Raw genomic sequence first — 13,818 nt, 5'->3', positions numbered from 1 at the left:
TCGAATAGAGTGGATGATGTAGAAAGGTTACGTTCTCTATTCTACTTTCTTTCATATGGACATTAATAATAAGTAATAATATTATTATAATCGTAATTTTATTTTATCATATATATACATATATATAATATATTATATATAAGATATATTATATTTAAATCTTATATATATATATCTTAAATTATTATTATCATTACCTATTATTATTATTTATATATTATATTTATATAATATTATAATTTGATCATTACTATAATTATCTTTAAAAATATGTCGATAACTCGAACAGGTAAATCCAACAAAGGTCCAAATCTATTATATCCTCGCTTTTCATCGATCGTATCTCTTTCTGCTTCTTTAGATTTTCATTTCTTCGAACTCGTCTTCTTATCCATCTCTTTTTTATTCCTCCGAGAAATCCAAACGTATTGGAATAATCCAATTGAGAACGTAATAAGTATCTATAATAAATTAATCAGCAGATCACTTAGAATACGAATCAACGAATCATTTTTGATTTTTATCGAGTAAAATTTATGTAAGAAGGGTACGAATGTAATCTATTTCTTTGTCTTATTTTTCAGAGATACCAGGGAGATGGCGAAGGCATTGTCCAAACGGACCAGTAATGTCCGGTCCTGGATGCAACCTGGTTGGTGATGGAACCTCGGACGAAAGCGGAAACGCGGTTGCGAGCGGGAAATGCGTTTGCGGACCGTCCGTGCCCTGGTGTCCGGGCGAACCGCGACCATATGTCTACATGACGCGGCACGAGTGCAAGCTCAATTTGGCCGCGAAAATTGCCTACGGTAGGGAGCACATAAATATCGTACAAAAACGTACCCGTCGAATCGGCTGGCCTTGATTGCCTTCCTTGTTTCTATCAATGCTTTTACAACATTTATGTTGTGAATATATATATATATATATATATATATGTATGTATGTACGTACGTACGTATGTATGTATGTATATAGTGTATGTATATAGAGTGGTGATCTCTCTCTTTTTGATCGAAACGGAACATCCTATTTTATTCTTTTCTTTTCTCTTTTTCTTTTTTTCTTTTCTTTTTATATACATATTTTCTGCATCTTTTTTTTTTTTTTTGGAAAAGAGACCCCAGGAGGCAAAATTTAATTTAACTTTTGATCCGTATATTTGTCTTTTTATTTTTGTTTTCTCTTATTCTTCTTTTTTTTCCCTTTTTCTTGATTGCAGTTCACTTTTATCAAACGAAGTTACTTGGTTTTTCAATTTCACTCGGTGTTTAGACTTTACGTGTAGTTAAGTATATTTAGAGTTTTTAATTCGAAAGTTTTTTTTATTAGTAACGTTAAATTAAGCTAGTATTAATATTTCGTAAAAAATTTATATTTCTATCCTCTCACGTCGTTGACATTTTTATAATTTGTACCGAGCAATCTGAGAGATCGATTTGACGCGTATTCTTATTACACGAAATATTGTAATTTCTGATTTATTTTTCAATCATCGTTGCGTCGTATGACGAGACAAGACTTTTTAAAAGGTATTTGCTTCGAAATAATTTCAATTTGATCGAAAAGATAAAACTTTGAAAAGGCTTCCGGCCTGTAGAAAACGTAGACGAAAAGTTGATTGAGTTGAGTATAACGTTGATTAACGAGAGATGCCTGGAAAATGCTATTCCACTAATCTAAAGTTTAACGTCGAAATTTCATTACTGACTTCATTCTCTTTTTTCTTCCTTCTATTGTAAAAAAAGATACATACATACATACATATATATATATATATATATATATATATATATATATCGAAAAAGCAAGATTCGTATAGTACATAAAATAAGATAGGATAATTGCGAAACTTCCGATAGAAGTTCTGATCCGCCGTATCAATTTTTAATATCGATATACTTCTTTGATATTTCTATTTTGGTTTATTCCAAAATAATCCTTTAATCCGTGATAATTAGTTTCTCGATCGACTATAGCATTTTATATACGTATGTCGTGTCGTTGCTTTAAATATCATTTCTAGTATTTTCCACTTTTGACGTCATTTCCTATCAGACTGTCATAAGCTAACAACATGGACAAAGGAGAAGAGATTAAGTAGACATCGAGGACGTGGATATGAGAATATGACAAAATAGCGGGGCTAACCGTTAATGAAAAGAAAACATAAATAGCGACTAGGGAGTGGAAGAAAAAGTAGAATAACGGGAAAGGACAAGGCCGTCTGTCAGTGTTAATGAGAAAAAGAAGTATATAGGAGAAACATGTACTTACAACACATCGTGGTCCTGCTTGTTCGTCCTCGATTTTTTTCTTCTTCTTTTGTTTATGATTAAAACGTGAAATAAAAGTCCAACGAGACAACTTGTCGACTTGTTACAGGACGAAAAAGCAATAGGACGAAAAGCATATGTGTTTTTACATTGGCTATTGATCGTTGATTATTTTTCAGATTAAAAAGTCTTCTTAGAGTGATTAAATAAAGATAGTCTTAGATACCGGATCGTTTATAACAGTATCATTTTATTCGAATAATTCGTATCTCCTTGTTCGTTGTCGGAATTTTATAGTTTCTCTCGTTAAAAAGTTCAATGATGTATTTGAAGTAGTACTTGTTAAGATATTCAATTCTTGACGATTTTACATCTTGATAGCAATATCAATTATTCTAAAGTACATTGTAATATATCATGTTGTGATAATTAGAACAGGTGTATCTGATAATCTAGAAAAAAGGTTTTACGTTTTTCTCTTTGTTTTATTTCATTTTTAAAAATACGAATTTTTGATGAACAATTAAATATTTTTGAGGAGTAACACGGTAAATAGATTTGTCATATCGATACACTTTTGCGAATATTATATCTTCCCGAATACAGTGATCTCTATAATACAAATATAAGTTGTTTTGTTTTTTCCTCGATTTCTCTCATAACAAATATCGACAACACTCGTATTCCAGAAGATACGATTCTTTAGAGATAAATTTTCAATTCTATTGGATCAAGCATACTTTGAATCGGACATTTTCTTCCAACAAAGTTTCTCTTTTTCTATTACCAAGAAATATTTTCACGTCCATTCTTAGATGACTCACCCGGTATATAAACTTTGTTCAACAGTAGTGACCGATCGATGAACGTTTCCTGAGAAAGTCAGAGACTACTCTCGATTGTTATTATCAGCTTTATCGCGTCGACAAGGGAGAAATTGTCTCTTTGAAAGCTGTTTTGTTGACTTCCTTTAAAGATTGTCCTTCTCAGTTGGCAAGCGATTATGATCGGTCTTTTCCATACTAGAGACAATACAGCTATTCAGGATTGGTAGTTAACTCGTTCTTTCTTCGTTGAACTACTTGAAGAAGTCCATTTTGAAACACTTGGATGTTCATGTCGTAACTAGGTTGTTGGCAAGAGAGAGAGAGAGAGAGAGAGAGAAAGAGTGAAAGAGATAGAGATAGAGACACAAAAGTAGTTACCCCTTGCCGTCCTGCGGAAAGTTAAATTCGATTCGTTGGAGAAAAGTTTGATCGCGTACGTACTTTAACGGTAAAGGAAGGAAAGGAGTATGGACGGATTGTTCCTTTGCGAAGTTAAGTACATGGCTAAATTCTCTAACAATAAGTTGGAGAAAATGCTCCGATGTCTTGGAGACCTTTTTGAAGTTTTCTTCATTTTCTTCGATGTTCTCTTACAAGGCGTTGTCCAACTTTTGAAAATACGCTTGGAATCGATGATCACGAAAAGCTTCTAGTTTATCGTTAATGATATCATCGATGCTAATGAACCAATTAACCCGTTTGCTTTATCTTTCTTTTTTCTTTTTTTGTTCTTCTTTTTTTTTTTTGACGACGTTCCAGAAAAAGAGAAAATGACAGAGAAGGAGCAAACGTAAATATGAATTTATAAATATAACTACTTTAATATTTTCCGATAGTCTCAATTTATGTAAAAATTGGCACTTTATTAACAACGTTAGCTTTGATGCGAATACTAGAAAGGATTCTAAGGTTTGACCTGTCAAACTGTCCGTACCAGAAATGAATTCATTTAATAAACCGTAGTAGGAGAGAGCACGTTTGAAACTGTTTGTATTTAACTAAAAGTTAGATACTTGATCGGCTTTGATAACCGTTTGTATCGGAACACTGTTTATTAGACGTATAAGCCTTGCTTCTCTATTTCTACTTGATTGAAAATTAACAGGCTATTTTCTAACAAAATTTCTATTTCCGTCGATCGATCGGAATGGTACTGTTCTCTAACAGAAAGGAAATTATACATTAACGTTTATTTAGAACGTTGACCGCATTAAAAACGATATTTAATGATCGATACATTTTCTATATAAGAGACAAAACACATCTATTTAGGATCGATAATTAATTGGTTTCTTATTCGTTGGACAATTTGAAGAAATTTATTTTGAAAAACTTGAATTGTAACTTGAACTGTCAAATGTTGTAAACAGTTTGTTGATAAGAGAGAGAGAGAGAGAGAGAGAGAGAGAGAGCGAGAGAGAGAGAGAGAGAGAGAGAGAGAGAGAGAGAGAGAGAGAGAGAGAGAGAACAACAAAGTATATAATATAATTTCATATAACGCAATATATTAAATATATAAGTACAGAATATATTATACATATATTTCTGTTAAACATAAAAGAAAATAAAAAGAAATGGATAGATTTACGTGACGTTAGTTTATAAGTGGGATAGTATTATTTACATGCGATCGTAGTACCCAATGATATTTATGTTAGTAGAGATAGCTATCGCACGATGTTGGAAAAATGGGAGAACGTTTAAGGGTTCTTCCTTTTCTCATGAGAGAGATGAGAAAAGTCGAAAGCCAACCGAGTTGGTTTTGAGGGAGGGATAGAAAAACGTTTATGAAAGATTCGGGATACCCTTGACGATCCTTCGCACCCTTCACAATTTCTTTGGGCTCGTACGCTTATATATGAGAAGGGCTCCCTTCTTCACGAATCCAATCAGTTCTTACTTTCACAGCATGGTGGAAGATCGTAATGTCGTATCCTCATGGAATTGCTACCTCGGCAAGGCCCTAAGGAAAGCTTTGGGACCGACTAAGATGCATACAGAATTTCGTAGGATATCTTTCTAGATAAGTTTCTCCAATACTAGTAGACCTTTCTTCCTTTTTCAAAAAAGAAACAAAGAAAATGGCGAAAGAAGAATAACAAAATAGAATAACAATGAGATCTGATTCTTCGATAATCAATTTCTTCGATATTACTTGTTAATTTCAAAAGAAATTTTCGATCGTTCTCTTCAAGTTTTTGTACAAGTAAAAAAGGAAGAAAAAGGAATGAAAAAGAGAAGGAAGTGATAAAAAGAAGATAAAAAAGTAGGGAGAATTTTTATTTTGTCGTAAAGAACGAAAGAGGTATCTGCTCCGATAGGTCAGTTATTATAGAAATTAAGGCTGATTGGAAGTCGAATCGTGTCAATGTTTGATATCTTTTTGATGATCTAATTATAAGATAAAACGCTTCGGAGCGTTAAGATTACGGATTTCGAAGTGATCAAATGAGGACATTCGCTACCACATACAGGTATACTGTATAACTTGTAATATTACTTGCTAGCCAATAACCTAATAATTAGGTCATTACGCGAACGTTTTATTGATCGTTAGATTCGACTAAAGTTTCTTCAGCATCTACTATTTTATATAGTTATAGAAGACTGTATTATTAATAGAGAAGATATATATTTCGACAGAGAGATATTTTTATTTTATAAAAATTTTTCCATCAATTTCTCTTCAGTTACGTATAAGATCGAATATTAAATTATAAAGATAGAACGAAGGATACTTGTGTCTATTTTTAAATAGATCTCTTATTTTGAGTTTCATATTTATTAACTCTATCACAACAATCTCTCTTCATTCGGTATGACTTTGTTTTCGGAGATATAATTATAATTTAAAATAAATTTTTTTTTTTTGAATTTTTTGCACAAGACATTAAAAATAACGTGTTATATTGAAAACTTTGAACGATACGTAATCTCTTATCGGAAAGATCGAACAAAATTTTGTTTAATACGATACGTTTACAGATATATATATATATACACATATATACGTACGTACATAAGTACATATGTATATATGTACGTACGTACATATAATGAAATATTTCAGACGAATAATTGTTCTACGTGAAATATTGTGAAATTTTACATCGCTGAAACGAAAATTGGAATAGTAAAAAATGTATTAGAAGGATTACAGCATCGAGCTCTCTTTCAGTCATAAACTAAAACTTTCGTTGGATGGTCGTTTCTGTCACGTTATTAGCTTCTCTCGTCAGGAGATGCGGTTAAAGTGTCAGGGCGCGTTGATTGTAGCAAAGAGCTCCACGAATGCGTATGTACGAGCGCGCAAATATTAACGGCAAATACTATATACGTATTCGTATTCTAGCAAGCAACGAATGATGGAAGATTACGTGGAGTATCCCACGGCAGGTACTTTCGGATATCCTGATATTTATTTAGGATTCAAGTTGATGGCGCATAAAATTTACTCGCTATATTAACCGACCAATCCATTCACCGATATTTGCATAATAAAAACGTTTGAGTGGGTCGTTGGACTCTGTCAAATTAATCGTACGTAATATAATTTAAAATTTACTTGGTCGTAACGTAGTTACGTTGGAATGTATGATCATTTCGAGAATTAAAATAGTTTTTGTTTCATTTTGCAGATAAACTTGGGGAAGGGCTCTAATAAATTAAGCGTAATAAAATCGATCGTATATCAATTTTATGTCATCGTTATTATTTTATATTATCGCAATATCGTCCACATATAACATTATATATATATATATATATATATATATATATATATATATATAATTATTATTATCAACAATAATTACAAAATAAAATGTTACATATGGACGATATTGCGATAATATAAAATAATAATGATGAGAGATAAAATTGATATACGATCGATTATATATATATATATATATACACACATATTATTTTATATATTATATATATTATATATATTTATAAAATACGAAATACTTAAAAAATGTGTATTACTTCGTTTTAAAACATTGAACAGTCTGTTTTTCTGTGTAATCATTTTTCCAATATATACATACATCCATAATTACGTAAGAACATATATAATATATAGTATATAATTCCTCTCTCTCTCTCTCTCTCTTTCTTTTTCATCAATTATAAATTTTCTTCATTGAATAATAAGAAAGTATCGTTTGCATCAAGTTCGTCGTAAAGTTGATGCGAACGAAAAAGATTATTCAGTTTAAGGAATTTGATAACGTTATCGCGAACGAAGTAATAACTTGCGGAGGTAATATCAAGAAGCTTGTTTTCTGACGGTGATAATCTTCATCTGTTTCAGACGACCTCCTTGACTCCAAGGATAGAGCGAACGTCGTGGCCGACGAGAGCAAGGACGGTGAGTCACTTTCAGCCAATCTCCAAAGTTTCACCGCTGTGGAGTTTTAATTGAGTGTATTTAGTATTCATTGGCGATTGAGTTTAAGGGATTAGGGAGGGAAATTACGCGGATATTCTCGCGAACCGCTAACGAACTATGCCTCTGGACCTCTAAACTATCTCTACTTTTCCCATTCTCTCTCTCTCTCTCTCTCTCTTTATCTTTTTCTGTTTTTCTCTTTTTCTCAATTTCTCTTTCACTCGTTCTTTGTCGCGCACCAAATACGATAACCGATAAGATGCTTCCATAGTCTGTTCGCTATTATAAAAGAACTCCCTCGCAGTTTCTTCTTTCCTTCCACTCGACTATTTTACTGAAAAGCCTCTTCTCTATGCCTTTCACCCTCTCGAAGAATTCAATAACGGCATCGCCGATTGTCGGGATCGTTCGAGCGGAATTCCATGATGACGCAACTTATAATATATAAATATGTGTGCATATGTATCTATGCATAGTTGTGGGTCATTCGACGAAATATATATATATATATATATATCTTTTTCCTATACCACGGATATATCTTTATTCCTATTTTTCTGTTTCTTTCTCTTTTTTTTTTTTTTCAATCGTATGAAACGACGAATATTTTTAAGGGCGACTTTCTGTAACCCAAAGAAGAGAAATATATAAAGAAAAAAAAAAATCTTTGTTTTCAAGATGCTTTCCTATTTATATTCCTTATTACTTTATCATGTATCCTTTCAAACGAGAAATATAATTCAAGTATATACAAATGTGAGTCGATTCGATGGTATATATTATTTTATCGATTATTGATCGTCTATCGCAACAACGACATAATCATAAAGATAACGTATCGGATATTTCTGCGCGAAATTTTGTCCCGTTTCATTATCTTCATCCACCTACCCCTCACCCCTCTCAAATTCGAAAGATCAATTTATTTATTACATCGATTGTTGCTCGCGTATCGTAGCAAGACCATTATCGTTAACTTAATATTATCATATATAATATTTTTGTAGAACGAATTTATCTTTATTCGGAATCTTCAAAAGTCTAAAAAGATACTCGAATTTTTTTTTTGTTAACTGATTCTCTTCCCTTCAATTGGCTCCTACGAGAATTCGGGCTTTGTAAACGCGGCCGGGAAACTCCGTTTGTTATGGCACAGTCCCTTAAGGACTCTCCTTGTAATAAGGTACGAAATGTTTTCTCGCGAAATTTTAACTCCTGGGAATTTCCCAGAGAAAATACATGCACATGAAGAAGAAGAGGTTAGGTTAGGTACCTTGACATTAGGAGGTCATTATTCAAAGTAGGTCGTATATATCCTTGGCTCCGTTGATATATCCCGTACCCCTTGTCTACTTAATTTTTAAACTTGGAGAGATCGGTGAATCGGGAAGATACTTGAAAAGTAATAAATTTCATCAACATTTTTTTACACCGTGATTTCTACCTCCTTTTCTTTCTTTTTCTTTATTCCTTCGCGTTCTTAAGTACCTTAAAATGGATCTTTTACATTTACCTTGTCTCGAGTTTTCTGCCAAGTCTGCAAACCTTGAGAATGAGAGAGAAAAAGAGAGACAGAAACAGAAAGAGAAAGAGAGAGAGAGAGAGAGAGAGAGAGAAAAGGAGAGAATTGAATTTTCAAGCGGCTTATTCATAGGAGCTTCTTAGAAAAGCATAGTTCCCTCGAGTCGAGTATTATATTTTTCCTATTTTCTTATCCCAAGACGACACAACAAGTTTCCCTTTATATCTTTACGACATATACTTTCGCTCGACGTTTCTACTGCTTCGATACATGACGAAAGTATTTACGATAAGAACGAAGTACCGTGAAACCCAACCCAGTAAGAAGGATTATGATCTTTGAGGTAGAGATGTTACTTCTTAAAGCTATGTCTCTCTTTCTCTTTCTCTCTTTCTTTCTTTCTCTCTCTTTCTCTCTCTCTCTCTCTATATATATATATATATCTATCTTGCTCCTTATTCCCTTCATTTCAGTCTTTTTACAATCTCTTCATCCACGTGTACCCCTGTCGCTCGTTATATGCTACATAGAAAAAAAAGAAAAAAAAAGGAAGAGTTTAAAATCAAAAACGGTAACTTCTTATCTCTCCTTTTCAACGTCTGCCCTTCGTCCTTTGTTGTCTCAATACGAAAGAACGACCTAATGCAAGTTATTTCGTACCTTTCCCAAGTTGAATTAGTTTCTGGTCTTTGGGTATATCTCTTTGAACAACCACCTTCTCTCTCTCTCTCTCTCTCTCTCTCTCTCTCTCTCTCTCTCTCTCTCTCTCTGCAATTCGCTGAACTTTTCTTTAAGTAAACTTTTTATCACTTCTTTCGTTACTTTCGCAAAAATATTAACGGTTCCCTTTAAATGACAAAAATTATTATACAGGTAATACGAAAATTATTATGGACTTATGATTATAGAATAATTCGTTCTTTAGGGTAAATGGTTAACGACGAATCTTAACATTTGATACAGAGGATTTAAAAGAAATATGTATTAAGATATTAAAATACTCCAAGTAGCTTAATGAAAGAAGACTAATACTTCGAAATTATCGTGTACGTGATCGGATTGATAGTTTCTGTTCTGAACGCCATTACTCAAGGGAAGGTAATAGTAAAGCTTTTGACCATTGAAGAAGACTAGTGTGGTGGACGTTCACGTAGCAACCCGTTTCATCGTGAGTTCAAATGTCAAAGGTTACCAATTGGAATGAACGAGCTCGAATACATCGATGATCAGTAATTATTTATCAGAAAGATCTCCCATGCGCACATACATAGGTACTTACCTACCTACTGTCATTCTAAGCTATCACTCAAATGTAACACTAGAGACAGTCAAATTGGTACCTGATGTAATCAAACGTAAGGTTCTTATATTTGATACCATTCACGGAAAAATGTTTACGCGTTTACTCTCGAGACCATAGAAAAAGGAAAATCCTAAGGAAATATGTACACGGTTATATAAACGAGAGTCTCTGAGAATGTCCAACGTGAAAGCGAGGCTTTTGTTGTACGCTTGAGTTCGTAGAAACGAGCGAAAAGCAATTAAATAGTTCTGTGTTGCCGAGATATGGAGATAGAGTAATTTAATTTGGCAGCGAAGCAAGGTTTCTCCTATCCTCATCCCTTCTCTCTCTCTCTCTCTCTCTCTCTCTCTCTATTTCTCTTCGTCTGTCTTTTACACATCCCTTACCACTTCCCTTTGCGAACTCCCACTTTGCAAAACAAGCGATAAGAAGTTCCTCTATTCGGTAAAGTCGCTCGGTTCTTTCACAGGTCGACTAACAAACGAGCGGAAAATTTAACAAAGACCTTCGGGAAAAGCTTGTCGACAATAATAGACGACGTAGCAGCAACAGCAACAACAACAACAACAACAACAACAACAACAACAAGAACTACAACAACAACTGGACAACAACGACATGTCCGAATTTGTTTTATTCAAATTTTATAGGAGCATTAGAAGATTTTACGAAAATACCGAAAGCAAGTTAACGGAAGAAAATCGGATTTTCTTTTTTTCTTGTTTTTTCCTCCTTTTCTTTCTTTCTGTTTTTCTGTTCTTTTCTTTTCTTTTTTTTTCTTTTTTTTTGAGTGAAGGATGAAACAGGATGAAAATAGAATAGAACGAGAGGGAAGATGTAATTCCTCGTAAGATACACTTTTGTGCGGGGAAACGTCCGAGTCGCTTTCGAAACTTTACTTCCGCGGTACGAACTTCGTGCAACTCAGAATAATTAATTGTAAGAGGTAATGCAGCTCTAGGAATTCATTTCGTGATTCTACGACTTTTAACGTTCGCCTTGATGGTATTAAACTAGAACTACTACCGTAGAAACTTCTATTGATTTTGATTTTAACATTTTTTTACGTACGACGATCTTTTATTTATCGATATTGAAATGAATATTTTTTGTAAAATGTCTGTCATTAAATATTCGTAAGAACATATGTATCTATATTTTTCATTTTTATTTTTTCGTTTCATCTGGAACAATTAATACAAAATATTAATATAATATGTACATGTGTGTGTGTGTGTGTGTGTGTGTGTATATATATATATATATATATATATATATATATATATATATATATAAAGATGTTCGAGATTTAAACGATCAAACTTTATCAATATGTTCTATGACTAAAAACAAGAAAAAGAAAAATTATTATTGTTAATAATAAACATAGACTCGCGAACGTTTTATACGAAAATTATAACAAAAATATGAGACCTAAGAACAATAGCGAGTTCGTTGTTGATAGATAACAATATCATGATAAACCGACAGTATTAAGGATTAATTGAAAAAATTAATTATGCATTTACTGAATCGATACAAAATAAGCATGAAATTCGGTAAATGATAAACTCGATCTCTCGTATACTAGGTCAAGCTTGGATTCGAAATGAGAAATGGCCTTTTTGAAATGGAAATATAAATCAACTAAAATACGTTTATTATTTTCTAATTTTTATTTCAAAAATATATTGGTGAAGTTTGATCGGTTAAACTTAAAACATTCTACACACACACACACACACACACACACACACACACACACACACACACACACACATCTGTGTGTGTAAATAAAGAAGATAGCATTTTATTCATGAATATTTTTCTTCTATAACGTTTAAAATATGAAAAGGATTATTTTTTAAAACGAATTAAGTTTATCAACGTAATAATATCAACGCTACCGAATTCTGATGTAGCTTTCAATTTACATTCTCTTGAGACTCACAGAAAGTGCATAATCTGACTTATTAAAATGTGCAAATCGTATTTACAATTGAACCAAATGTTGAAGTAATCTCTGGATTGGCAAGTTTGATGAGTATGTTTAGTTAGAAACTTAGTTGTTATTATCTCGCATATGTTTTTCTAGTTGTATTTCACGCAGATACGATCGTGCCTTCTTTCTCTGACAATGAGCGGAAACTCTCTTAAAGCTTAATCCCAAAAGCTGGATTTAAGCTTCGCACGTTGTACTATGTTTCACCACCTCAACATGCTGCAAATAATCGTCCTGTTGCTCCTATTTTAGTTTGACGCTATCTCGATTATGACTTTTATATAACTAAATGTTTCAACAATTAAATAATTCTAATGTTAAATTAAATGTTATTTATTATGATCGTTTAAATTGAGTAATCAAGCATGGATACTCTTACATATTAAATAAAACAATATTTTTTATTAATAACTAATTTTTTTTCTGTAAAATAGAAAATTCAAAAGAAAATATGTAAGTGAATATTATCAAATATAGTCATTTAAATCGTATCATGAATTTTTTCTTTCTTTTTCTTTTTCTTATTATTTTCAAATATAAACACATATAATGGTGTATATATATATCTATATATATATATAAATTATAAAGTAAATGAGGAATGATACATTTATCAATAAAATCTGTTTTTATGTCTTAATAAATTAATCATAAATTTCTACTAAACAAAAGATATAATATAAAGTATTGTACGTAATAGAATGTTGATGATTTCTTCTTATGTCGAATTAAAATTAATAAATTAAATATTTTATTAGACGATAGGTACAACGATAGAATCTTCGTTAGAGTGATTGTTATTCTTATGCAAGAATTTATATAGTGTCCTAGAATTATTTTTATTATAATATTTAGCATTATATGGTTACTTGTAATTTAATTAAATTTAAACAAAATATAGAGATAATTAAATGCAACAAAAAAGCATGGAACACCATTGATACGACTCGTGATGCTTATACACGATATATATCCCGGTTTCTTGAAAGAATTTATGATCGTTAATGAAAATGATAAAAAAACTTTTTTTTTTAATAAACTGCACAATGTAATTTCGTTAAACGATAAAGAACAAAGATTATTTACAATACATATAAATATATGAATGTAAGATCGATCGTTTATTTCGACGATCTTTTATTTATCGACATTTAAATGAATATTTTCTGTAAAATATCTCTCATTAAATATTCGTACGAACATACGTATCTATATTTTTTATCTTTAATCTTTCGTTTCATCCGGAGAGAACAGAAAAATATTATTTCCCTGAAAATTTTCTATCAATTCTATACAGTCCCTTTCTTTCTTTCATCATTTTTAACAAACTTCGAGCAATTCATAGTTCACTTCTGTCGAATTCTGCTGTTGTTTCTGCCATCTAACCGATGCCTTGGAGTTTTCGCAAAACGAAAAAAGTAGTCAAAAGATGGAATTCTAGATTGCCGTTTCTGACCAGTCCGAGTTTTCGAGTGGTACATGTAAGAGAGAT

At 32.0% G+C, this 13,818-nt stretch overlaps 1 protein-coding gene across 4 annotated transcripts in view; it reads left to right on the top strand.

Annotated features, from left to right (window-relative positions):
• The window catches only part of LOC127062105 (cysteine-rich motor neuron 1 protein-like), a 308,729-nt gene that overhangs the window by 42,196 nt on the left and 252,715 nt on the right, over positions 1-13,818 (top strand). For all 4 annotated transcript variants that reach the window (XM_050989769.1, XM_050989768.1, XM_050989767.1 and 1 more), the window contains exons 4-5: positions 585-809; positions 7,422-7,478. In XM_050989769.1, coding sequence (XP_050845726.1) covers positions 585-809; positions 7,422-7,478 — 282 coding nt within the window. The remainder of the gene's footprint in view (positions 1-584; positions 810-7,421; positions 7,479-13,818) is intronic.

Source organism: Vespula vulgaris, chromosome 3, assembly GCF_905475345.1.
Source record: "Vespula vulgaris chromosome 3, iyVesVulg1.1, whole genome shotgun sequence".
Taxonomy (NCBI): domain Eukaryota; kingdom Metazoa; phylum Arthropoda; class Insecta; order Hymenoptera; family Vespidae; genus Vespula; species Vespula vulgaris.
Note: the sequence above shows the minus strand (reverse complement) of the source record. Positions and strands in the feature narration are given on the sequence as shown.